This window comes from Blennius ocellaris, assembly GCF_963422515.1.
Source record: "Blennius ocellaris genome assembly, chromosome: 22".
Classification (NCBI taxonomy): domain Eukaryota; kingdom Metazoa; phylum Chordata; class Actinopteri; order Blenniiformes; family Blenniidae; genus Blennius; species Blennius ocellaris.
The window spans coordinates 1,904,004-1,929,859 of record NC_137671.1 but is presented as its reverse complement, the minus strand read 5'-3'; the positions used below and the strand labels follow the sequence as shown (position 1 = coordinate 1,929,859).

Sequence of the window (25,856 nt, the reverse complement as noted above, 5' to 3'; positions counted from 1 at the left end):
TGGCAGAAAAAGAATCTCGAGTCAAAGCAATTCTTCCACGGCGCTCGCCACAATATATAACATATCAGATAAGACAAACATGTGTGATACATACAGATATAAGTAGACTTAACATATATATACAGTGGACATGAGGCTGTACATATACAAACATATACGTAAACCCTAACTATTAATGTCTGTATGCACAGCAAAGACATGTACAGACAGTCACATCGACAAATGAGTGGTCATATGCAAGTACATAAATAGAAATATAGAAGACATTAAAGCTGGAAGCAGTGATGAACATGTCCTCGTACATCCCCACATGTTGGAAGATGGTGCATGTTGAGGTTTTTGCACATCAGAGTGTGAAACCTTACATACATTTTTCCAAAGTTGTAGGTGACGCTGTGGGGCCATGTTGCCCCGCCCATGTCTGAAACTTGTGAAATACATTTCAAACTATCTTTTCTTCTGCTGCTGGTTCTCCCTCTGCTGCTTCGTTCTACCTCTGGACCCTAACCAGAAACCAGACAGGCCATTGAGTTGAAATTTACAGCAGATCCCTTCTATTCAATTCAACAGATTTATGTAGAACTAAATACAACAAAGTAATTTCAGAGTAATTTTGTCTTGGTTTTTGGATGTTTTCCCCTCCCGGTCAGTAGTTGGTTGGTTTCCCCCAAAATACATGAAATAAAATCAATCGAGTGAGAAAGTAATTATTTTATGAAGGTTTCATTTTCATCGTTATGGAAAAGATTTCAAACTGCAGATTTTCCACGAAGCCAGAATTGACTTCAAACTCTGCTAGGTTTTTAGTTTCAACATATAAGAAATCATAATCCTGTGGAAATTACCTGCTGTGTGTGTGTGTGTGTGTGTGTGTGTGTGTGTGTGTGTGTGTGTGTGTGTGTGTGTGTGTGTGTCTCTCTCACAGGAAGGTCCTGCAGCAGCTCAACAACTCCCTGTTTGAGGAAACAATAGTTTATTGAGAAGATATTCACGAGTACATCAGATACATTGAATCATAATACAGAAGAACATTAGAAAAATATGGGTTTAAGATCTGGAAGCGAGGGATTATAAGAAAGATGAGGGTAGAAGCGGTTCAGACCGTCTTCAGACTCTAAGGCAAAGTGTGAAGAAGCGCTCGCCCCTCGACCTTCAGTACAAACATGCAACAAACAAAGTGTAAAAAAAAAACCGTCACAATGCAGAACCAGGCTGGTCCTGGTTCATGTGGAGCCCCAAACTACCGCAGGTCCCCCCCTGAGTGTCCAACTTGTAGGAGGGGGGGGGGCTCACCCTAACCCACAGAGGTGTTTGACTCATTTAATCTCAGACACACACACACACTAAGAACAACTCTAAAAGTTTACTCTTCAATTCAGTGCAAATGACTTTGTACTTTGTAAAACCTTGAAAAAGTTAAAATCTACAAAGGAAGTTGAGTCGTTTCAAATCACGACTGAAGCTTTGCTGCCGAATGAGCCTTCGTCTGTTCGGACCAAACCTCCAGAGAACCAGCTTCACCAAAACCTCTGAAGGCTTTGTGTGAATGTGAGGGTGAACGTGTGACGACATGAATCTGCTCAAACACGCTGAACACTAAACTGATTCTGCAGGAAAACGTCACTCCGAGATCGGCGAGCTCGTCTTGTTGAGGTTTAGCGAACTCGACGTGAACTTGGTTCCAACGCTCTTGAAGCTTTTTGCACTGAAGCGGAGAGAAACGGTAGAGGCTGCCCCCTGCAGGTCGGACGGGGGACTGCGTGCGGCTCCTGGATTAAAATGAGTTCAACTCGTCTGCTTGATTCAGATATGAAGGGAAAAACTGGCTGACATCAGAGGTAAGAACGAGAAGGCTACAAAGAAGATTGACTCTTTAAAAGACCATGAGGATTCAGACCCCCCCCTCCCCCCTCCCCCCTCCTAGACACGGCTGTCCTCCACCTGGCGATCCTCCGCCTGGAAGGGGCTGAGGGAGTCGGCCTCCATGGCCTGGTACACCAGGAAGAGGAAGCCGGCCACCACGGCCAGCAGGAGCAGCTTCTTCCACAGCGAGCCGGGGCGCGCCGCCTTGGAGGCGGCGGCGGCGGGAGGAGGCGCGGCGGCGGCCAGCAGCCGGGTGGAGGCGCTGAAGGAGGCGGCGGGCGGCGGGCCCTCCGCCAGGCGCCGCGTGGAGCTGAAGCTGCTCTGCTTGGAGCTCGAGGACGAGAAGAGGCGCTTGTCGTCGTTCCACAAGTCGCTGGGCATCACCGGGCGGCCCGCTGCGCCTCGGATGGGCCGCCTGCAGGTGGCGCTGCGACACAAGACGGGGGGGGGGGGGGGGGGAGGTAAGGGAGGGTGTGAACGTCTGCGAGCAGAGGAGGGTTGTGGGAACTCACGTGATTCCAGTTGGACTGTTGACTTCGTGGGTGAAAAGCGCCTTCAGGACGTCTTCTTCCTCCGCCGGGGGAATCTGCTCGCTGGCCGCGATCTTCTCCACCTGCACACAGCAGCACCGTCTCACCACAACACCGCCACCTGTGACCCCCCCTCTCCTCCAGCAGGGGGCCCCCCCTGCACCCAACCACACTGCTCTCACCATGTGACTGCTTCTCACACACACTGAGCCCACATGCAGTGTGTGTGAGTGTGTGTGTGAGACACAGGGCTACTGCCCAGCATTATGTGTGCGGTCACCCCCCCCCCCCCCAATGCCGGGGAATAATGGCCGTCACTGTGCATCAGACCTCCTCAGCTGTCAGTGTGACCCTTGGACAGCTGCAGCTCTCCTCCCCACTGGGCCACTGGTTGCATTCAGACAGAGATTTTCTTTTGGGGGGGGGGGGGGGCACCCATTCGTCAAGGACGGATCCCAGGGCCTGAATGCAAGGACGTCCACCAAAATGACACTACATGGCAGCGATATCAATAACTTTGCTACTCTATGAGCCCCGAAGCTCATTAACCCGCTTTCCGACACGTTAAAGAGCACCTGAACGCATCACTCAAAGCTGTCATATATGAAGTGGCGTTTTAACTTCACGGTTCATTTGCTTTCAGAAATATATTTCTGAAGACTGTATCTGAGCCGGTGCAGGGCCCCCCTGCTGAGTTTGGCTCTGGGCAGCTGCCAATGCTGTGTTTGTGTCAAGTGTACTTAATATCTTATGTTCTTATGTCAAATACACTTGATAATCATTCAAAATGTGTCAAATATACTTTGAAATCCAATTCTTTAAAACAATAATGCTGAAAAAAAATGGTCGTGGACGCGTTGTTGTCCGAGCACCCTCCGTAACCCCCCACCACCAAAAGACGCGTTCCAGTTATCTGCCGAACTCAGAATTCCCAGTTCAAGGTGGGAAAGTTACATCCTCAACCTTCAATAACTTTCTGCTGAAGTTCCAGGCTCTTCGCTCGCCGTAGGACTCTTTAGCATGTAGCATTGTCCCTGCTATAACCTGGAGGTTACCATTAGCATGTAGCACCGTCCCTGCTACACTATGGAGTGTAGCATTAGCGTGTAGCACCGTCCCTGCTACACTATGGAGCGTAGCATTAGCGTGTAGCACCGTCCCTGCTACACGTCAGAACGGGGGTCTCCCACTGCGGTCCTGGAGGGCGCCTGTCCTGCACGTCTCTCCCTGCGTCAGCTTACCTGGATCTAATGATGATGTCATGACCAAGGCTGTGGAAAAAGTCCCATAACGAGCCCGTCATTGCAATCAGGTGTGCTGCGACTGGGAGGAGCCAAACCCTGCAGGACAGGGGCCCTGGAGGACCTGGAGTGGGAGACCCCCTGGTCTAGAGGTTAGCATTCGGCCATTTGTGGACTTTGAATGGTGTGGTCAACCGGAACGCTCCAGGTTTTTGTGGAGGTCATTATTTCCGAGGTGTGAGATGACTGGAATCCAGTCTGAGATCTTACATGGCGGACTGGTCTCACTGCTGCTGCTCTTCTCTGTTCAGGCTCCTGACAAACCAAAGCAAACAGAAAACGGAGGGAAAGTGAAAAAGGGTGTCCAAACCAGACGGACTGAACCTGAGGTCCTGAACCGACGCCTTAGCAAGTCAAAAGCTGAATTTAATTCCAAACGTGCAGAATGCAACAGTTGTCATGTGGTGAACGGTTAAAAGGCCGGCGTGAAGGACGTACAGCTCAGATTTACTGGACATTCAGAGTAAAAAGCCGAGTTATTTGTGTAATTGTGTTTTGACACCAGTTCATAAAGAATGTGCTGGAAAAGTAAACTAGGAAGTCACATCTGTCAACAAACAGTTTGTCTTCTCCACAGCACATTTCATCACTCTCACTTTAAATCCTCCTGTGGAGAACTCCATCATCAAATCCAGTCATGGAGGTTTTTCTGTGGTTCAAACACTGACACCTAGTGGTCACTCATGGTAAGTACCGCATCGTTTGACACATAAATGAATGGTTGAGAGAAGTAGTGGTCCTCAGCTTGGTCCAGATTCTGATGTATGACGAATCAAGTGTGAAGCAGAAAAGACAAAACTGGTAAAAAGAAAAGAAACCAGACGCCCATGAACACCACCCTCCACCCGGTGCACAGAGCCCAGCGCTCCACCGCCCGGTGCACTGGTCACACAGATGAAACCGACCTCCAGCAGAGCCGTGTTGAGCAGGACGACGGGTGTCGGAGGCGTTTCTCTGCCGGCTCTGACAGGACGTAGTCTCGCCATCTCCTGGTGGAGCGGCAGGTTTCAGACAGAAGGTGGAGGAAGACCTCCGCTACAGATTCTAGGAACTGAAGAGTCGGTGCAGGAGGTCAAACTCAAAACACATGTGAACACAGGGGCCACTGCTGCGGAACGGAACACCACTGGACCAAGCGTGAGCGCAGTGGAGGACAAGACGCGTCTGCACAAGACACCGAACTCTGAAGGGGTGTGTGTGTTTATAGAAAACCGCTATTCCAATGTGTTCATGCTAATTCCAGCTGCTGAGGGTGAAGCCTAATGCTAATGGTTCAGCTTTCATGAGTTTGTTAATCAGATTTTTTTTTTTTTTAACTCCGGTAAACAGGAGTTCAGTGAAACAGCAAACGCAGCTCTTCTGATGGCTCTTTCAGTCTGTCCACAGAAAAACAACTCACACACACAATGTGAGATTATTGGCGTCAGACCATCGGGGTTCACGTGCTTCTCATTCCTGACCACACACACACACACACACACACACACACACACACACACACACACACACACACACACACACACACACACACACACACACACACACACACACACACACACACACACACACACACACACACACCAGCAGGGGGCGCTGTGAGCTCTGGCAGGAGCACTTCCCACTTTTTTATCTCTGCTGCACTAAACCCAGCAGGAGGAGGAGCTGCAGTTTTTTTTTTTTTTAAATCACATGTGATGGGGGTGGTTGGGGGGGTGGTTGGGGGGGGGGTTCATCCAGCGAGTGCACGACAGCAGCTAATCCTCATCATGTGCTTCAAGTCCAAGCTGGGTGTGACCGTGCCAATGAAAGTGAAACAACAACACACACACTTCCTGAGGAACCGTCCAGGAAACTAATCAAGTCCAGCTGCCCACACACACACACACACATATATATACAGAGACAAACTGTCCTGGTCACACCAACAAATTCCATTCTCTCCATTTAATCAATCACCACCGCCGCCCCCCCTAGCTTGTGGAGGACGACGGCGACAGTTAGCCAGGTAGTGAAAACTACCAGGCCACTGAGCTCAAGACCAACGGAACCCTTGCAGCTATTAAGACACTGATGGAAATAAAAAAAGATACCGGGGATCCAAACGACAGGACGAGGAGCAGAAAGTAGAAGCAGAGGAGCAGGATTGTTTCCTGAGAACGCAGGGTGGAGGAGGCATACCAGGAGCACGTGGAGACGGTAGAACCGTATACTGGGAGCACGTGGAGAACGGTAGAACCGTGTCCTGGGAGACTGTGGGGAAAATTTTTACGGTAGAACCGTATACCGGGAGCATGTGGAGAACGGTAGAACCGTGTCCTGGGAGACTGAGGAAAATTTAATGGTAGAACCGTATACCGGGAGCATGTGAGGAAAGTTTAATGGTAGAACCGTATACCGGGAGCATGTGGGGAAAGTTTAATGGTAGAACCGTATACCGGGAGCATGTGGGGAATGGTAGAACCGTATACCGGGAGCACGTGGAGAACGGTAGAACCGTGTCCTGGGAGACTGAGGAAAATTTAACGGTAGAACCGTATACCGGGAGCATGTGAGGAAAGTTTAATGGTAGAACCGTATACCGGGAATAGTAGAACCGTACACCGGGAGCATGTGGGGAATGGTAGAACCGTACACCGGGAGCATGTGGGGAATGGTAGAACCGTATACCGGGAGCATGTGGGAAATGGTAGAACCCTATACCGGGAGCATGTGGGGAATAGTAGAACCGTACACCTGGAGCATGTGGGGAATGGTAGAACCGTATACCGGGAGCACGTGGAGAACGGTAGAACCGTGTCCTGGGAGACTGAGGAAAATTTAACGGTAGAACCGTATACCGGGAGCATGTGAGGAAAGTTTAATGGTAGAACCGTATACCGGGAGCATGTGGGGAATGGTAGAACCGTATACCGGGAGCACATGGAGAACGGTAGAACCGTGTCCTGGGAGACTGAGGAAAATTTAACGGTAGAACCGTATACCGGGAGCATGTGAGGAAAGTTTAATGGTAGAACCGTATACCGGGAATAGTAGAACCGTACACCGGGAGCATGTGGGGAATGGTAGAACCGTACACCGGGAGCATGTGGGGAATGGTAGAACCGTATACCGGGAGCATGTGGGAAATGGTAGAACCCTATACCGGGAGCATGTGGGGAATAGTAGAACCGTACACCTGGAGCATGTGGGGAATGGTAGAACCGTATACCGGGAGCATGTGGGGAATGGTAGAACCGTATACCGGGAGCATGTGGGGAATGGTAGAACCGCATACCGGGAACATGTGGGGAATGGTAGAACCGCATACCGGGAGCATGTGGGGAATGGTAGAACCGTATACCGGGAGCATGTGGGGAATGGTAGAACCGTATACCGGGAGCATGTGGGGAATGGTAGAACCGTATACCGGGAGCATGTGGGGAATGGTAGAACCGCATACCGGGAGCATGTGGGGAATGGTAGAACCGTATACCGGGAGCATGTGGGGAATGGTAGAACCGTATACCGGGAGCATGTGGGGAATGGTAGAACCGTATACCGGGAGCATGTGGGGAATGGTAGAACCGTATACCGGGAGCATGTGGGGGAATGGTAGAACCGTATACCGGGAACATGTGGGGAATGGTAGAACCGTATACCGGGAACATGTGGGGAATGGTAGAACCGTATACCGGGAGCATGTGGGGAAAGTTTCACACCGTCGACATGTGGATACCGACCAATTACAGTTTCCATGACAACAGCAGAACCAGGGGTCCTGGTCTCTCACCATGTGGTGCTGGCCGCTCCGGGTCCGGGTGGTGACGGGGGTCTTTCCTCGGCTCCTCACCGTTCTCCCCACCACTGGCACTGGTTCTGGTTCTGGTTCAGGCTCAGGCTCCGGCTCCACCTCAGGTTCAGGTTCTGGTTCCGGCGTGGCCTCTGTCAGATCAAGAAGCTTTCAGGAACGTAGAACCTCTCACCGCTCCGACTCCTGTCCTCACACCAGAGACACGGGTGTGTCCAGCAGGGGAACCGGGTCTCACCGTCCTCCTTGTCACTGTACAGGTCCGACTCCGTGTTGCCGTTGTGGTTGACCTGCAGGTCCGTCAGCACCAGCTGAGGAAGGGTGACGGGGCCGTTATCCAGAAGCTTCTGCAGCTTCTTCTCGTACAGCTTCCTGGTGGAGGCTGGGGGGGTAGGGACACACGCAGCTGAACAATGTTCTAAGGTGCAGAAGAACCCGACGGTCCTTGGAGGTTAATCAACAAACCTGGGAACTGCAACACCTGTGTGTGTGTGTGTGTGTGTGTGTGTGTGTGTGTGTGTGTGTGTGTGTGTGTGTGTGTGTGTGTGTGTACTCACCCACCACCGGCCCCACGTCCACCCCCAGGTTGAGCAGCTTGTCCCTCAGCCCCTCGTCGGTCAGCACGGTGACGTCCAGCTCGCCCTCCAGCAGCTTGTCCGTCTTCCTGGTGGCTTTCTGTTGACAGGGTGGACGTCCGGGTCAGACCGGGGGACAGTCATGGATTCAACGTCGGTCAGCCGGGCCACATGCAAACATGCACACCGCCCACATTTCCGCCGCCGACAACAGACACACTGAAGACGACGTAGCCAGGCGTGTCACAGACAAGTTCCACCTCGGGAGCACGTTGGAAAAAGTGACGGTTGCAGGGACTCCGAGTATCCGTGTCGTGTGAAGAGACCCCCGGTTTGAGGGTTCCACTAGGTTTTCTGTAAACCGGGCCCGGGTACACGTCTGTATGGGGACGTTGGCTCCTGAACTTTCATTTTAACATCAGTGCGTTAAAATGTGCCGCAGACACTCGGGACAGCTGAACGACACAAAGCACTGGCCTCATTTCCTCCACCGTGACGGTGTTCTGCCACAGGTTCTACGTGACGCTGTGCAGGAAGCGGCCGGCGTCTCAAGGTGAGGATGAGGATATCTGGAGAACACATTTATCGTGCAGCAGTTCCCAGAACCACAACGCCGACGCTATGAAAGTCCAGCGAGGGCGACTCGTCAGGCGCTAACCCAGGAAGCTAACCCAGGAAGCTAACCCAGGAAGCTAACCCAGTCGTTTCTCTGAGGAGAACCCATCCGACAGTGTGCAGCATGAGAAATAGTGGAAATGTGAGGAATGCATGACCTGAAGTCGTGACGCACACACACAGCAGTTCATATGAAGTGCGTCTGCGGCAGATCAACGTCCCAGCAAACTCACTGGGATCCTTCAGTGTTTTTCAGAAGTTCCACCGATTATGCAGCACATTCTCACTTCTGTCTCAGAGGGTTGAGAAAGTCCTCATGTCGTGGCGGAGTAGACGACGTCCCACCGCCCCGCTTCCCCTCATAACTCGGCGTGTAAACACAGGAAAGTCATTGAAATGAGCTCCGACAGTTGCAGACAGGTTTTTCAGGCTTTGCTTCACACAACAAGCTGCAACACACACGGCTGAAGGTCGGCGTGGAGAAGCGACAGCGACACAAAGGGAAGCCTTCAGCAGAGCTGGGCGAACGCTGCAGACGAAACATGTGCACACAACCATTTCCTTTCATTTCCCGAAGCAAAGAGAGAAGGAGGCGGGGCCGAGCCCCCCCCCCCCGGAGGCGTTCCGTGATAGTAAACACAGAGCGGGCTGGAGACGGAGCCTGCAGGAAATGACTGCCAGACGCCAGAGAATCCTGCCGTCAATAAAAGACACGTGCAGGACGTCGAGTTAATGCCGTCCTCGCATCGTCCACGTGCCTCCATCGTTTGTCCAGAGGGGTGCAGGAGAAACTTACTCCACCCCTTTGTGTTTGAGCCAACTCCTGAGGGGGGGGGAACGGTAGTTTGTACAAACTACACGACGACTCAGGACCCGTTTAGAAAACCGAAATGAGTGGAATCGCAAAGCTTTTGGCAGATTCATGACATACAGGACAGTTGATTGATACCGCACATACATACCCTACACACACCGCCAACCTTACTCTAGTTCCATCATCCATGTCGGTAGTTTGATAGTCGAGATTCTCCTCCAATAGCTCCGATTCCTCATCAGTCCACAATGTAGGTTTTCTCCAATGTGTTAACATTTATAGCGCATGGTTCTCTGCACACATGAATGTGTGGTTTCAATACAAAAGCCAGCAACTGCGCCCCCTCCTGGCCTGGCAGACTAACATTGTTTTCAGTGCTTCTGCTCTTGCTGCTTAAATGCAAAACTGGAGTTCCAGTAAAAAACTGCACATCAAGACAAACACTCGTCAATTTCAAACTGATCTGCAAAATCACGTTTTTTCCATGAAACGATAGAATAAAAGCGCCAAAGAGGAATGCTGCCAGAGGATAAATGGGTCATAGAACGACTATGGGGGGGGGATATTGGCTTTTGAATCAGTTGAACAAAAATCCATATCAGTGCATCATCATAATACGGACAGAGGTCAAAGTTCACAGCAGCAGCATCCATCCTGATCACAAAGGGCAGATGCTGCTGAAGGTCTAACACGGTTTCTTTTGTCCACATATTATGCCGCTTCGGTTCCAACACTAGTAACACAACGCTCTGACGAACCCGACCAGACCTCAAACTGACTCAGTGCTGCTCTCGTCCAATCCAGTTGGTTGGTCTACTCTGTCACAAAGGCCAACCAGTGGTAACCGTCAACAAACGTGGAGTCAAGAGTCAACATTCCGCCAGTCTGACAGCGTCGTGAGGCCTCTTCCTCCCATCAGCACTCTGCAGAGTCACTGATGCGACTTCAACAGCTTCAGGAATCAAAACGCATCAAGCCTTCAGGTGTTTTACACTGTGGGTTAAAAAAAACAACAAGAAGAAAAACTTTGTAAGTCAGATTGGAGGTTTGATGAAGTCCATGCAGGACAGTAGAGGCAGGGTGAGCACGAGGCTGCAGAATGAAGACGGGGCCGTGGCCTCGGGCGGCACTGCGCGATATGGAGGGCGTACAGAGAAGCAGGCTGGTGCCACTGGCCTCAGCAGGGCTGGTCTGGAGGGCTTCCAGCCCGTTTCGTAACCTCGGCTGCAGCCTGGGCGGGAAAGCAGCAGCAGGAGGAGGAGAGAAAAGGGAAGCGAAGCCACACCCCGGCCTCGAAAAATCATAACTTTGCCATGAGCTCATGGCTCCGCGCAGCGAAAAAAAAAACAAGTGGGAATGGCGTCACACTTTCCTCGGCCTGCGGGAGCGGAGCGGACGACCCTGGACCTGTGGCTGCTGGGCTCAGAAACAGGGACTGTGGCTGCACCAGAGTTTACTCTCACTCGCTGCTTCGGTGGAGGGAAAGGAGGCGACACGGGCCTCTTCAAAGGAGGAATGTTGGGAATGAGCCGCACGTCCACCTGCAGCCAGTCTGAACACAACAAACTCCCTGTGGAAGCCGGCGGCACGCGGGCGTCCTCCACCGGGAAGCATTTCCTCAATGGACAGGCAAAGACGAGGACGGAGACATGGAGAGTTGCAGGGACAGAAAAAGCAAAAGACCGCTTCAATGGTCTGGCTACTAAAAAAAAAACAAAAAAAAAACATGCTGAAGCCAAACACTGAAATCTTCATCGCTTTAATATAATTTTGAGAAGTTAATTCTGACAGGCTCCAGCAGGTGGAGCTCCGGAGCCTCTGGCCGTGGCGGAAAATTATGCGACATAGCACAACTAGTGATTTTCAGGATTTTTAGAAAAACATGGTAATATGTTGTGAAGAAAAGAACGACCTTAGTAATAAACAACGTCACCTTTCAGCAGATTAAACAAATAGTTAAATCAGAAATTAATAAAATAAACATTAAAAAAAACTATTCTAGCATCTCACAGCGCAGCATTTCAGGAGTTTCAAAAAACTTGTGTTCGAAAAAAAAAACAAACGGCTTTTTGGAGAATGGGTTCCAGAGTGGAGGAATTTTAAAACGCCGCCTCGGCTTTGACGTGTGGACGGGAAGACGCACCTCGCCCACCTCTGGACCTATAACCCCGTGACCCTCTGTGATGTCATCGCCCCACCTCTGGACCAATAACCCCGTGACCCTCTGTGATGTCATCGCCCCACCTCTTGACCTATAACCCCGTGACCTTCCCCATGACGTCATCACCCAACCTCTGGACCAATAACCTCATGACTCTCAGTGATGTCATTGCCCCACCTATTGACCTATAACCCCGTGACCCGCTGTGATGTCATCGCCCACCTCTGGAACTATAACCCCGTGACCCTCTGTGATGTCATCGCCCACCTCTGGACCTATGACCCCGTGACCTTCCCCATGACATCACCCCACCTCTGGACCAATAACCTCGTGACCTTCTCTGTGATGTCATCGCCCACCTCTTGACCTATAACCTTGTGACCCTCTGTGATGTCATCCCCCCACCTCTTGACCTATGACCCCATCACCCAACCTCTGGACCAATCTCATGACTCAGTGATGTCATTGCCCCACCTATTGACCTATAACCCCGTGACCTTCTCTGTGATGTCATCGCCCACCTCTTGACCTATGACCCCGCCTCCATCTCAGGAGGATTTCTCTGCTGCAGCTTCAGAACATAAAGAGCAGAAGTGAACCTTAAGTATTTCCAATTTGTCCTCACAATAAATGCGTACAAAAACGGGCAGAACTGTGATGAATCTCATGTTTGGCGCTCCGCCGAGAGACGTTTGTCCAACCAGACCGAGCCTGGCTGCATTAGAGTTTCACTTCTTGATTTTAACAGGAGAAAACACTAAAAACAAAAAAAGAATTGCAGGAGAAAACGAGAAGTGAATGAGTTTGCTTGGCATCTGCAGGCTGACGAGTCCCACTTCACCTCAGTGTTCTACACGCCTCATGCCCATTCTTTACACGTCACCTCTGTTTCTTCACATTCATCCATTCATTCTCGAAAACGAGCCCAGACCTGCAAGCAGACGACTACACAGCGGAGCTGAGAGCGGAACGGACACGGGAACCAGAGTTCAGAGAAGATGTGGAGCGGAGAGAAGGAATGCAGGACGTCTGTGGCGACCGGGGGATCCTTATTAAAGCGACACAGGAATGCTGACAAACTGCCTCTGCACACAAACACTCCACTTGTCGTCGGTATTCACGAGAAGTGAGTTATTCTAGTTTAAGGAAGAAGAACATGATGGACGAACAAATCGTACATTTACTTAGACTGTCCAGTCATCCTTTTTTTTTCCTGATTATTCAACAATCGGACAGTTTTTTTGAACACAGTAATGGTCGTCTGGTCACAATACATTCAACTCATCTCAATGTTAAGGAGCCAAGTACCACATTATACCAATTTAAACCATGAAAATGTGAATTTATCTTCAACATATAGTCTTGTAAAGATTCAGTGATCCAGGTGGAGCTGATCTGTTGACGTATTGATCTTGGATTACTTCCAAGAGCCTCTCTGGATAACCCAGATGGAGAGCGTTCAGTCTTTAACATATACGTGACAAATGTCCCTCAGTTGTATCCCCGGATGGAGTGAAGGTTTCAGACAAGCGTCCAGGTTTTACCTACAGGGTCTAAGGCAGGTTAGACTTTCAAGCTGCTGCTCCACACTTCAGGTTTGACTTTGCGTATTCCTGCATTAAAGCAAAGATCCGCCGCTCTGTGATTCGGCTGCACGAGGCACAAAGTAGAGAGCAACTGCAACCGTGAGCCTCCAAGTCCAATTAAACAACCACAGACACCCCACCCAGAGGGGGGGGGGGGGGGGGGACTGCTCTGACTGACACACATTACAACGAGGCGGGAAACCTTCGGAGGAAGTGACTCTTAAATGTGTGAATGTGGTTTGTGATGGCGGTAAACATTCATTCATTCATCCGTGGCAGTGCAGATGGTGGACATGAAGGGGCCCAGAGATGTGAGTAATGTCTCACATTTAACAGTGGTCCTTCTCTTGGTTCTGATTTACAGCAGCCGCTTCTTCCTCCTGGGTCTCTGCAGTCAAGAGGGTTTGTTTTTAGCGCAGGGGCGTTAAAACATGTGGACCAGCACACCCAGGGTGGGTGTGTGGGGGGGGGGGGGGGGGCTTCAGGTGGAAGGCTGGACCTCCAGCAGGGCAACAAAGTTCCACCAAGAGTAGAAAACAACCACAAAGTTCTACCAAGAGCAGTGGAAGCAGCAGTACTACAGCCTGTCAAACCAATGACTTTTGTCCACATTAACAGAAGAAAGGATGTTAAGCTTCTGACGTATCGACCGACTTCGTTTACTACGGAATGCAAAGAAAACATACTTCAATATAATCCACGAGAAAAGTCAAGTTTATTTATACAACACGTTAAAAGCAACTGGGGTTCAAATTACTCAAATTTAAACTTGTAATATTTGGTAAAAAACAAAACAAAAAAACAAATTCAGTATGTGTACGAGGCTCCTGGAGAATCGTAACGCTTCACCCTGCCCCCCCCCCCACTGTGCCCCCGGCCCGGGACCCACCCTACCGCTGCGGGACTCACCCTGCCGGAGGACCGGCCCCGGCCGGACACCACGGGCGGGGGCAGCTCCTCGTCGCTGGAGAAGGCGTCCAGAGTGGCGGCCGGGACCCGCAGCTGGTTCTGGGCGGTCAGGTTCTTGAGGTACAGCTGCACGTACACGTCCTTGGTGGGGTTCCCGCCCGGCAGCTCCACGTCGTGGGCCAGCAGCTCGCTCTTCAGCCGCTCCTTGGTCAGCACGGACGGGTCGTCCAGGTATTCCGGCATGTCGGCGGCAGACGGGAGGGGACGAGAGCGCACCGTCACCCGGGCAGAGTAACAGAGCGAGGGGGGGGGGCGAGGACCGTGGGGAAGAAGGGGGGGGGGGGGGCGGGCAGCGGCTAACCAGCGCCACCTGCTGGGTTCAAAGAGGGGAAACAGCCCAGGTGTGCGAGGCAGAGCGAAAAGGAGTAAATAACACACGAAGCAAGCGGCTCTCCCCTCCTTCCTCCCCCTCCCGCCACCAACAGGAAGCCGCCGCGAGGCTCCCGGTTTTTATAGGACCGGACACCGGCAACAACACGAGCTCCTATTGGTGGAGCGCTGGAACGACACGGACTCTCATTGGTCGAATCAGCGTGCAGCGATTGAACATGAAAACGAAGCGCTTGTTTAATTGACCTCATTCCGGAAGTTTGCGTGGGCGGCGCCATGCGCGTAATCACACTTCCGGTTTAGCCCCGCGCTACTTGATTTGCGATACGAGTCTGTTTAATTGTTTCCAATTTAAAGCACAGTCACAAGTTCTGTTCCTGCAGCAGCTAAATATTTCCCGACATGGACATGCTGCATATCTTTACAAAGCATGTTTTGGGTAGTTTTTAGTCGCTGGGTTTGTTTAACAGATGCCTTAATTCCCTAAGCAAGACGCGGCTTAAGAATCGCTAGACCGGCTGGAAGCTAACTAGTTAGCAACGTTAGCCTGTCGTCTTGTAAACACTGCCAACTCCGCGGACACCAGCAACAACACGAGCTCCTATTGGTGGAGCGCTGGAACGACACGGACTCTCATTGGTCGAATCAGCGTGCAGCGATTGAACATGAAAACGAAGCGCTTGTTTTGTTGAGAGAGAGAGAGGGAGGGAGGTGGAGATAGAGAGAAATCACACACACCTTGACGTTAAAGTTACTTTTTCTTGAAAGTCTTTTCTTTGCGTCGAAAAAACGTGGTTTTACGTCAATGTGGGCTCCTGGTTTGTCACATTTCAAATTGTCACTGCCAGTGTTGCAGTGGAAAAAGTAACCTGATTACTAGTTACTCCTCTCAAAAGTAATTTAGTTGCTTTACCGATTACTTGTTTTTAAAATAGGTAAGTTCCTCGTTACTTTCAACAGCTGCCAACCCCACCCCCCCCCCCAAATCACCTCAAAATAAAAGACGAGTTTTGCCAAAAACTGCTGATCTCTACACCTTCCGGTAGATATTTAACCTTTGACCGTCATTCTCTGTTGTATTTATATATGATTCACGCTTTTATTATCAGATTTGTACCATTACTGGTATTTATTTATGTAGTTGTAGTCTGTTGTTGTACTATCTTTCTTTATTTGGCCATTTAATTTCCCCCACAGGTCACTTCTGCCACTGCAAAAACACTGTTGAGGTAATTGGCAGGTGAGCTGTGATCTAGAACAGGATAGTGTGTGTGTATATATATATATATATATATGCGCCTGCACACGGTTTTACAGATTGAAACGCGTTCAACTTCTGAGCACGCATGCATTTTAGTTTCAGCCTAACCCAGTGTTGTTCAACCTTCATGCAATCTGTATTTTTCACTCTACTTTTCTCAGGTTTTGGAAAACAAGTCAGAATGTGGAGGAACAAAACTTTTATTCGACTGTCATTTCTGACAAATCTCAACTCCTAAAAAAAGATCCAAGTCGGGAAAAATTCCTAATAAGCCATAATTTTGAGGAAAGGTGATAAAATAAATCTTTATTCGCCCGCCGCCTCCACATCGCCCTGCACCTGGTGGAAGGAGGCTCCCGTCACAGAGACAATCGCATGCAGGACGAGCACTGAGACAATAAAAGATGGAAAACGCCACACTCCTCGGTGCATTACTCCCAAATAAAAGCAAAATGGATTTATTTCTTCACTGGACACAAATGAGGACAGAAACCAAAACTGAAGAAGCCAGTGACTTGTCTTCCCTTTCACTCTGCCGCCAAACAATATTTTATTTCACCTGGACATTTAACCAGTTCATCAGCTGCAAATACTCAAAGCAATCTTTTTCTTTTTCCCTGTCTTAACTTCAGCACCAGCTGCCGCTCCCTCAGTCTTCCTGACGCCTGAACTGAAAACAGAAGCTGAAACACTCAACCCAAAACTTGACGAGGCTGCGGAGAAGCGAAGCGGCGGCGGAGAGCCGAGCAGAACGAAAGCAGGCAGCAGTGAGGCCACGCCCACAGCTCTACTGCATTGATCTGCAGCCCTCGCCGCCGCCGCCGCCGCCGTGTGTGTGTGTGTGTGAGAGAGATGATGGTCGTCCATGCCGGCGCAGTCCTCGGACCCGCACCGCTCCCCGTGGACCCGGCTCCTCTCCGTTGGCGCTCGGAGACGGTGGACCCCCCCCGCCCCCCGTCAGATCTGGCACGGCGGCGGGCCGTCCCTCAGGCTTTGATCTCGGGAGGGGGGGCGGTGTAGATCTGCTCAGTGGTCTCCGCCCCCAGGTCCTCTGCAGACGACACACACACACACACACACACACAAAAAATGACTCAACGCGGCGACTCCACGGTCCATCTGAAGACTCAAACGTGACACTTGTTCCTCGTCCACACGAGACAAAACCATCTTTTTTTCTTTTCTCTCCCGGAGGTTAAACCGCGACTCAACACGAGGCTTCGGGGCATGTAGTGCACCTGCCAGGCCTTTAGGGGCGCTGTGACTCACCGAACGCACCAAAAAATGCTTTAGAAGTCAGAGCGCATAGAGATTTAGAGGTAGAATTCTGCTCATCGACTTTCATAGGACTGAGTTCTATAGGTCTATGCTCCTCCTCCCCCGAGCGTCAGTGGCTTCTGCAGCGCCACCTGGAGGATGGAGTCCGCCATCGCTGTGGTTGCTAGGCGACGTTGTTTTTTCACAGACGATGGTCTCTGCCGTCGACGCCTCACAGCCCAGCCGGGGTTTTACAATTCTCCCCCTCTGGGACCCCACTTTAAAAAAAAATAAAATAAAAAATAAAAGTTTCCGGGCTCCTAAAACTGCCTCATATGGATGATCGGTCAAATACGGTGCCTTTACGTGAACCGGCGTTCTGGTGTGGACGGCCTCTTACGCCCTATTCGCACAGGACTGTGGTCATTTCTGAATCCCCCCCCCCCCCCCCCCCCCCACCTGCTGGAATCACTTCTACATCTTTCTGTGACGTTACCTGGGAGGACACACTTCCACAGGCCGTAGGTTTTGCCCACCGCCGTCTGCCACAGTCGCAGCGTCCCGTCCTCGGAGCCGCTGGCGTACAGCTCCCCGTCCGGGCTGAAGCGCACGCAGTGCACCGGACCAAAGTGACCTTTGTACGACTCTGAGAGAGGAAGAGGAGGAGGAAGAGGAAGTAGTAGTAGAAGAAGAAGAAAGAGATGTCATACAGGGATGCTCCACAACGCCCCTCCCCCGTTTCAACTCTTCTAGAAAGAGATTCCATGACGGCCTCCACTAGTCACGAGAGGAACCCGGGGTCACGAGGTCTCGGAAGACTTGTAGCAGCCGAGTGGGACTTGTGGAGGAGCTCCTCACCGAGCTCTTCCTTGGAGCTGTAGTCGAACTTGTAGAGCTTAAAGTCTTCTCCACCCGCCACGAAGAAGTCCTTCTCTGGGTGGAGCGACGCCGAGTTGATGGGCGCCGAAGCCTCCACCGTCTTAATGAGATCCAGGCTGCAGCGTGACGGAGAGGAGGAAGGTGAGGGAGGAGGAGGAGGAGGAGGATGATGATGATGATGAAGAGTGACAGCAGCCTACCTCAGAGCGTTGTAGAAGCCGATGGTTCTTCCATACGTGATCACCAGAATCTCTCCGTCCGGCACGTACTCCATGCTGCTCACCGACGTGTCAAAGGTCAGCGTGTTCACCTGCTCCATGGAGGTCCTGTCCACAGCCTGCACACACACACACAGTCAGTAACTGAAGGGGGCCAGGAGAGTGTGTGTGTGTGTGTGTGTGTGTGTGTGTGTACTGACCGTATAGTCTTGTCGTCAGCAGCAGAGAGGATCTGAGTGTCGTTGTTGCACCACAGAGCTTTCTTTATGGCCGAGGTGTGGCCTGCGATCTCCTGCGGCGCTACACACACACGCACATACACGTGCACACACACACACACACACACCATCTAGTTAGTGATAGTCTGGAGTGATGTTGCCAGCAGGGGGCAGCACTGAATCCATCAGAACTAAGTGAACCAAAATAAGGCAGGTTGAACAAAAACAAGCTGGAAATCGTCCAACGACCAGAAAATTTGGGGAAGGGGGTGGGGTGGGGGGGGGGGGGGGGGGGGGCTTGAGACCCTCAACCTTCACCTGCTCATCTGAAAATAAAACAACACACACACACACACGCACACACACACCTGCTTCAGGGTTGCTGAGGTCGTAGATCCGCAGCAGCTTGTCGTTCCCTCCGGTCAGCAGACAGTTACTATCCTGCACAGACACAAGTTGAGGACGGCTGCACGAACCAACGTTTCACCGTTTTCAACGTTCACGCTGAAGCCGAGGTGAGGTGAGGACCCATCAGCCGCGGCGTTGGCAGACGGGGGGGGGGGGCGAGGCCGCACTCTACCTGGGTGAAGGTGACGGTCTTGACGATGTGCTTGTGCGCCAGCGACAGGACCTCGTCTCCGCTCACGGCGTCCCACACCTTCCTGCAGGTACAGAGACCCTCCGTCAGCCGCGGCGCCCCAACCACAGAACACCGGCGGCCCGGGCAGCGGTTCACTCACGCTGTGAAGTCGGCGGCGGCCGTGGCGGCCTTGGTGGCGTCCGTGTTCAGAGTGGCCCCCCAGACGGCGCCTTTGTGACCCAGAAACGTTCCTATCCAGTCCCCTGTGTCTCCCTGGCGCAACATGGGCTTGCCATCTGGTGAGGGAGAGGAGGAGGAGGAGGAGGAGGAGGAGGAGGAGGAGATGAAGGGTGAGGTGGACGGTTCAGCAGCAGGCCGACTCCTACACTCCGGCTGCTCCGGGGCGCCCAACACAACACTTTGAAGAAATCCCCCGATTCAATGTTTGTCCTCAACCCCCCCCCCCTCAAAAGTCTCCAACATTTCCCTGAGTCCCCCCAGAGTCTAACTTCCCGTAGCCCCCGGACCCTGTGTTTAACCCACTGTAACCCCTGGTTGACCCCCCGCAGCCCCTATATTTGACCCCCTGCAGCCCCTATATTTGACCCCCTGCAGCCCCTATATTTGACCCCCTGTAGACCCTATATTTGACCCCCTGTAGCCCCTATATTTGACACCCTGCAGCCCCTATATTTGACACCCTGCAGCCCCTATATTTGACCCCCTGCAGCCCCTATATTTGACCCCCTGTAGCCCCTATATTTGACCCCCTGTAGACCCTATATTTGACCCCCTGCAGCCCCTATATTTGACCCCCTGCAGCCCCTATATTTGACCCCCTGCAGCCCCTATATTTGACCCCCTGCAGCCCCTATATTTGACCCCCTGTAGCCCCCCCGCTCACCCTTGCAGGCGCTGATGAGGAAGTATCCGTAGGGCGTGATGCCACTGAAGGCGAGGTCCACCACGGGCCGGGTGTGTCCGGAGCAGGTGAGGGGAGTCTGTCGCATGGCCATGGTCCTCCGGTCGGGCGGGGAGCGGGCTGCCGCTAGGCTGGGCTGGGAGGACGGGGACGCAGCGTGCTAACCACGGTTCCGCCGGGGCTCTGCGGGCCAGCTGCCGCTCTCACGCCGGGTCTGAGTCCGAGGCTCTGAGGGCCAGCGACCGGGGCTCTGGGGGCCAGCTACCGGGGCTCTGAGGGCCGACTGACGGGGCTCTGAGGACCAGCTACCGGGGCTCTGAGGGCCAGCTACCGGGGCTCTGAGGGCCAGCGACCGGGGCTCTGCGGACCGACTGCCGCTCTCACGCCGGGTCTGAGTCCGAGGCTCTGCGGTCCAACTCCCGGGGCTGTGCGGGTCTGAGTCCGGGCTGAGAGACTGTCGAGCGGCTCTTCTCCGTCGTGCTAATAGCTACAACATGGCAACTAACTAGCAGCGCGAGGAGCAGCGTCAGCACCGGAAAACGAGGAGCGGCATTTCACAATAAAAGCAGCGCCGTTGCCGGGAAGAGAAAAAAAGAAGCCTTTCACAGTAAAGAGCAGCGTAGAAGCACACTAGTCTTTCGCAATAAGAGCTCTTGCGCGTGTCGCGCTCCGGAGGAACGTAACGAGCAACAAATGGTCACATTTTTTCTCCACATGAAAACAAACCAAACCAAAAAGTAATTTCTCTCCAAATTTAAAGCAGACGCAAAAGAGAAAAACAAAAACGATTGCAAAAAAAGACGTGTAACTATAAATAAATAGTCTATCTATAAATAAAGAAATAGTTATTTCACTGTTTAATTATTTCATGGTGTGGTGTTGCACTGCTTCATTAATTAATTGTTATATTTGTCAAACGCGCCAATTAAACTCAGTGGGCGGGTAACCGATGGCTCTGTTACTGCCAGTGAGACCCTGTCATCACCTCGGTTTGTGCCGTTTGCAAATAAGGTTTTGTTAAATAAAGTATCCAAACCAATGAAGACATGTATAGTGTAGCAATAGGAACCATTGTTAGTTATGTGTTCCTTTAGGGACATGTTAGCGTGGGACACCTGTGATGCCAGACCACAGGGTGCGTCCGAAATGTCCCTGCACTGTCCTTAACTATTGACTTTCACTGAACCCCGGGAGTGTTCTGATAAGGACTGTCTGAATTCTCAATAAGCAAAGGAAAGGAGGCTTGTTGCTTCCTTTAGAGCCTCCTTTAGCCTAGAAACACTGATGCTTCGTTTAGCCCAGGAAACACTGATGCTTCCTTTCGCTGAGGAAACACTGATGCTTCGTTTAGCCCAGGAAACACTGATGCTTCCTTTCGCTGAGGAAACACTGATGCTTCCTTTCGCTGAGGAAACACTGATGCTTCCTTTAGAGCCTCCTTTAGCCTAGGAAACACTGATGCTTCCTCTAGCCAAGGAAATATTGATGCTTCCTTTAGCCTAGGAAACACTGATGCTTCCTTTAGAGCCTCCTTTAGCCTAGGAAACACTGATGCTTCCTTAGCCTAGGAAACACTGATGCTCCTCTAGCCAAGGAAATATTGATGCTTCCTTTAGCCTAGGAAACACTGATGCTTCCTCCAGCCAAGGAAATATTGATGCTTCTTTTAGCCTAGGAAACACTGATGCTTCCTTTAGCCTTTAGCCTTAAATTGAGTCTTTTCTGTCAGTATTTAAGGTCGAATGCTGGAGATCAACAGGCTGATTGAGCTGCTAAAACGTTGACGAGGCACTTTGACCATTTATGGTAGAAAGTGGGCGTGTCGGGGGCGGGGCCTGAGCGGAACCTTCCAGGTGGACTGGGTATAAAAGGAAAGTGTGTGAAGAAGAGAGAACACTTGGTTTTATTGAGCCACGTTTTTTTAATTTTTTGCCGCGCGACATTTTCAGCTTTAGGAAGCGAAACCATTTCTAGTAGTCCTGCAAGGTGTTCTTGATACTAGTCTGATACAACTCAGGTAATAGTCAGGTCATCTTCCTCTCCTCCTCCTCTTCCTCCTCCCTCCTCCTCCTCTTCCTTCTCTCTCTTCCCTCCTCCTAATCTTCCTCCTCCTCCCTCCTCCTCCTTCCACCTCCTCTTCCTCCTCCTCTTCCTCCTCCTCCTTCCACCTCCTCTTCCTCCTCCTCTCCCTCCTCCTCCCTCCTCCTCTCCCTCCTCCTCCACCTCTCTCCTTCTCTCTCCTCATTCACCCTTCTTATCTTCCTCTACTCAGCCCTCCTCTTCCTCCTTCCTCCTCCTCCCTCCGCATCCTCCTACTCTTCCTCTCCTCCTCCCTCCTTCTCTCTCCTCCTTCTCCCTTCTCCTGTTCCTCTCCTCCTCCTTCTTCCTCTCCTCCTCCTCCCTCCTCCTCTCCCTCTTCCACCTCCCTCCTCCTCTTCCTCTCCTCCCTCCTTCCTCCTCTTCCTCTCCTCCTCCCTCTTCCTCTCCTCCTCCTCCCTCCTCTTCCTCCTCCTCCTCCTCCCTCCTATTCCTCCTCCTCTTCCTCTCCTCCTCCTTCTTCCTCTCCTCCTCCTCCCTCCTCCTCTCCCTCTTCCACCTCCCTCCTCCTCTTCCTCTCCTCCCTCCTTCCTCCTCTTCCTCTCCTCCTCCCTCTTCCTCTCCTCCTCCTCCCTCCTTCCTCCTCCTCCTCCTCCCTCCTATTCCTCTCCTCCTCCCTCTTCCTCTCCTCCTCCTCCCTCCTCCTCTCCCTCTTCCACCTCCCTCCACCTCTTCCTCTCCTCCCTCCTTCCTCCTCTTCCTCTCCTCCTCCCTCCTTCTCTCTCCTCCTCTTCCTCCTCCTCCTTCCTCTCCTCCTCCTCCTCCTCCTCCTCCCTCCTCTTCCTCCTCCTCTTCCTCTCCTCCTCCTCCTCCTCCTCCTCCTCCTCCCTCCTCCTCTGCTGCGGCCGCTCTGCGTCCTGATGCCGGTGAATAAGCAGAAAGGCGGCTCAGAGGAGGAGGGAGGAGGAGAAAGATGGAGGCGCTGTGAGGAGACCTGCGGACTTCGGCTTCCTGTTTCAACCTCCGCATGAGAGCAGAGGAGTGACTCCTCGCAGCGGGGGGGGCGGCGGCGGCGGCGGCGGCGCCTCAGACGCTCGGAGCAGCGGGGCGATGGCCGCCGGAGGGGGAGCGGGCTGCGGGGACACGGTGGAGCAGTGCCGGGCCGAGGTGGAGCGGCTGAGCCGGGAGCTGGCCGAGGCCAACCGGGAGAAGATCCGCGCGGCGGAGTGCGGGCTGGTGGTGCTGGAGGAGAACCAGAGCCTGAAGCAGCAGAACGCGGAGCTGGAGGCCGAGCAGGAGGCGCTGAGGATGGAGCTGGAGCAGCTGCAGGAGGTGGGGGCGCGCGAGACCGGCCGCGGGGGCGACGCGCTGCGGGGTGCAAGTAGCGGGCAAAGTAACGCGCCGCGAGGGGAAATATACTGGCAAAGTAACGCGCCGTTGGGGCGAGTAACGAGCGGAGTAACGCAACGCGCTGCGGGGCAAGTAACGGGCAAACCATGGGACGAGTAACGAGCACGGGCCAAAGTAACGCAGTGTGTGTGGGAGGTAACGGGACGAGTTCGTATCCAGAGGATGTTCACGGTGACGAGGTGACGCTGCACCTGCTGGAACAATGGGACACACACACACACACACACACACACACACACACACACACACACACACACACACTCGTTCTTTATCCAAATATGCGATTACCTGGCATCAGTGAAAGTAATGGATTACTGAAAAATGTGTGATTGAAGTGAAGACGGTTAAAATGTCAACAAACGTCCGGACTTTCCTGGAGGTTGAAACTTTCCGTGGTGACGTGGACAGTTGGTGCTGAGGGGACGTCCAGCTGCTCCAGATGTTTATCGGCTGCTGTGAAGTCAATGAACGTGAACCTGCGCTCCTTAACGCAGGTTCACATGACGTCAGCAGATTTTCACACTTACAAGCAAAACCAGCTCCTTTTTAATTATTTCCACTTGTTTTCGCCAAATAATGCTAATTCTTCAGATATGACTTTGTCCACATCTGAAAATGTCCCTAAACTGCACATTGAATACATATTATTTGAATATATATTTTCTTTACTCAGTCTCAGTCCAACAGTTAGAATCAAATGTGAAGGTTCTCTCTTCGATGAGACATTTGGAAAAGAAAGAGAAATACCACAATCCTACAACCCAGCAGGCTTTATCTGCTTTTTAAAACCTTTTTGTTTTTTTTTAATCTCCCTCGGTGCGCCTGGCTCTCAATCCAGCCTTTTCTTGTTGTGTCGGTTTTATAACCACGCTGTGCTGCTTACGAGTTCACGAGACAGTCTGACTCCACTGGAGCTCACACGTGTCCGATGTATGTTTGTCTGAATCATTCATGGTAGAAGCTAAATTTAAATGTGGACTCTGGCAAAAGACTGACTGAACTGCATCCATGTTTCTGGTTCCATTGTCTGCCAATACAAAACTCATTCTTGATTTGAAAGGAAGGTACGAGTCATTAATTCAGTACTTGAGTAGTTCATAGAAATTCTATGATTAACTAACAAAAAAATCATTGTTTCAAACCTCGTGACTCTATAGTGACTGTAGTGACTCAATAATGACTCGATAGTGACTCTGTTGTGAGATCAGATGTGAATCAGGTATAAATCCGGCGTGAATCTGGTGTGGATCAGGTGTGAACAAGGTGTAATCAGGTGTGAACAAGGTGTAATCAGGTGTGCATCAGGTGTGAGTCAGGTATGTATCTGGTGTGAATAAGGTGTAATCAGGTGTGGATCAGGTGTGAGTCAGGTATGTATCTGGTGTGAATAAGGTGTAATCAGGTGTGGATCAGGTGTGAGTCAGGTATGTATCTGGTGTGAACAAGGTGTAATCAGGTGTGGATCAGGTGTGAGTCAGGTGTGAATCAGGTGTGAACAAGGTGTAATCAGGTGTGGATCAGGTGTGAGTCAGGTGTGAATCAGGTGTGAACAAGGTGTAATCAGGTGTGGATCAGGTGTGAGTCAGGTATGTATCTGGTGTGAATAAGGTGTAATCAGGTGTGGATCAGGTGTGAGTCAGGTGTGAATCAGGTGTGAACAAGGTGTAATCAGGTGTGGATCAGGTGTGAGTCAGGTATGTATCCGGTGTGAATCAGGTGTGGACCAGGTGTAGATCAGGTGTGAACAAGGTGTAATCAGGTGTGGATCAGGTGTGGATCAGGTGTGAGTCAGGTATGTATCTGGTGTGAATAAGGTGTGGACCAGGTGTGGATCAGGTGTAATCAGGTGTGGATCAGGTGTGGACCAGGTGTATTCAGGTGTGGATCAGGTGTGGATCAGGTGTGGATCAGGTGTAATCAGGTGTGGACCAGGTGTGGATCAGGTGTAATCAGGTGTGGATCAGGTGTGGACCAGGTGTAATCAGGTGTGGATCAGGTGTGGACCAGGTGTAATCAGGTGTAATCGGGTGTGGATCAGGTGTGAACAAGGTGTAATCAGGTGTGGATCAGGTGTAATCAGGTGTGGATCAGGTGTGGATCAGGTGTAATCAGGTGTGGATCAGGTGTGGATCAGGTGTGGATCAGGTGTAATCAGGTGTGGATCAGGTGTGGATCAGGTGTAATCAGGTGCGAATAAGCTCCGCCTTCAGCAGAGATGCTGTTGTTATTGTGGTGAGAGACATCCCCTCAGACTTTTAATCAACGACTTCATGTGACCTCATTTTTGTGTTCTGCCTCAAATCGTTAGTTCGTTAACATCCACCTCAGGGCTTCAGTTGATCACCGTACAATTAACACAATATCTACACCGGTATGGAAACACAACCATTCCCAGCAGGTCTAAAACATGAAAAAAACCAAATCCCTTGTGATGTCCGGCATGGCGGTGGCTCGTGTCTCATGGCGGGAGAATCACTGTTTGTCCTGTTGACGGAGTGGCCGACAAGAAAAGGTCGTGCGAAGGAGACCGGCTGACGTCAACA

General features: G+C 51.6%; 2 protein-coding genes across 3 annotated transcripts; both read right to left on the bottom strand.

Moving 5' to 3' along the window:
* Positions 1-956: 956 nt before the first annotated feature.
* On the bottom strand, positions 957-14,610 carry tmpoa (thymopoietin a). 2 transcript variants are annotated; one of them, XM_080518042.1, is made up of 7 exons: positions 14,142-14,610; positions 8,039-8,156; positions 7,720-7,863; positions 7,464-7,615; positions 3,905-3,949; positions 2,376-2,476; positions 957-2,290 (listed from the first exon to the last, which is right to left on the bottom strand). In XM_080518042.1, exons 1-7 carry the CDS (start codon positions 14,382-14,384, stop codon positions 1,921-1,923), a joined length of 1,173 nt encoding a protein of 390 aa, XP_080374168.1. In that variant the 5' UTR covers positions 14,385-14,610; the 3' UTR covers positions 957-1,920. The 2 variants fall into 2 exon arrangements, with proteins under 2 accessions (XP_080374168.1, XP_080374169.1); XM_080518043.1 differs by lacking the exon at positions 3,905-3,949.
* A 1,366-nt stretch (positions 14,611-15,976) lies between these two features.
* Positions 15,977-20,379, bottom strand: strap (serine/threonine kinase receptor associated protein). Its single transcript, XM_080518087.1, has 9 exons — positions 19,849-20,379; positions 19,105-19,240; positions 18,945-19,026; positions 18,733-18,805; positions 18,346-18,446; positions 18,129-18,265; positions 17,908-18,044; positions 17,546-17,695; positions 15,977-16,843 (listed from the first exon to the last, which is right to left on the bottom strand). The coding sequence occupies exons 1-9, from the start codon at positions 19,958-19,960 to the stop codon at positions 16,779-16,781; spliced, it is 993 nt and encodes a 330-aa protein (XP_080374213.1). The 5' UTR covers positions 19,961-20,379; the 3' UTR covers positions 15,977-16,778.
* Between the last annotated feature and the right edge of the window lie 5,477 nt (positions 20,380-25,856).

What these genes read in the sequence shown, in the direction of transcription:
- strap (XM_080518087.1), bottom strand. Translation starts at nt 19,960, where the DNA reads ATGGCCATGCGACAGACTCCCCTCACCTGCTCCGGACACACCCGGCCC. An exon ending in CCTCATCAGCGCCTGCAAGG is followed by an intron (nt 19,241 to 19,848) that starts GTGAGCGGGGGG and finishes CTCCCTCACCAG; the next exon opens with ATGGCAAGCCCATGTTGCGC. An exon ending in GTGGAAGTGTGTCCTCCCAG is followed by an intron (nt 16,844 to 17,545) that starts GTAACGTCACAG and finishes TGTCGTCTGCAG; the next exon opens with AGGACCTGGGGGCGGAGACC.
- tmpoa (XM_080518042.1), bottom strand. Translation starts at nt 14,384, where the DNA reads ATGCCGGAATACCTGGACGACCCGTCCGTGCTGACCAAGGAGCGGCTG. An exon ending in GTACAGTGACAAGGAGGACG is followed by an intron (nt 7,616 to 7,719) that starts GTGAGACCCGGT and finishes TTGATCTGACAG; the next exon opens with AGGCCACGCCGGAACCAGAA. An exon ending in AACAGTCCAACTGGAATCAC is followed by an intron (nt 2,291 to 2,375) that starts GTGAGTTCCCAC and finishes CTTGTGTCGCAG; the next exon opens with CGCCACCTGCAGGCGGCCCA.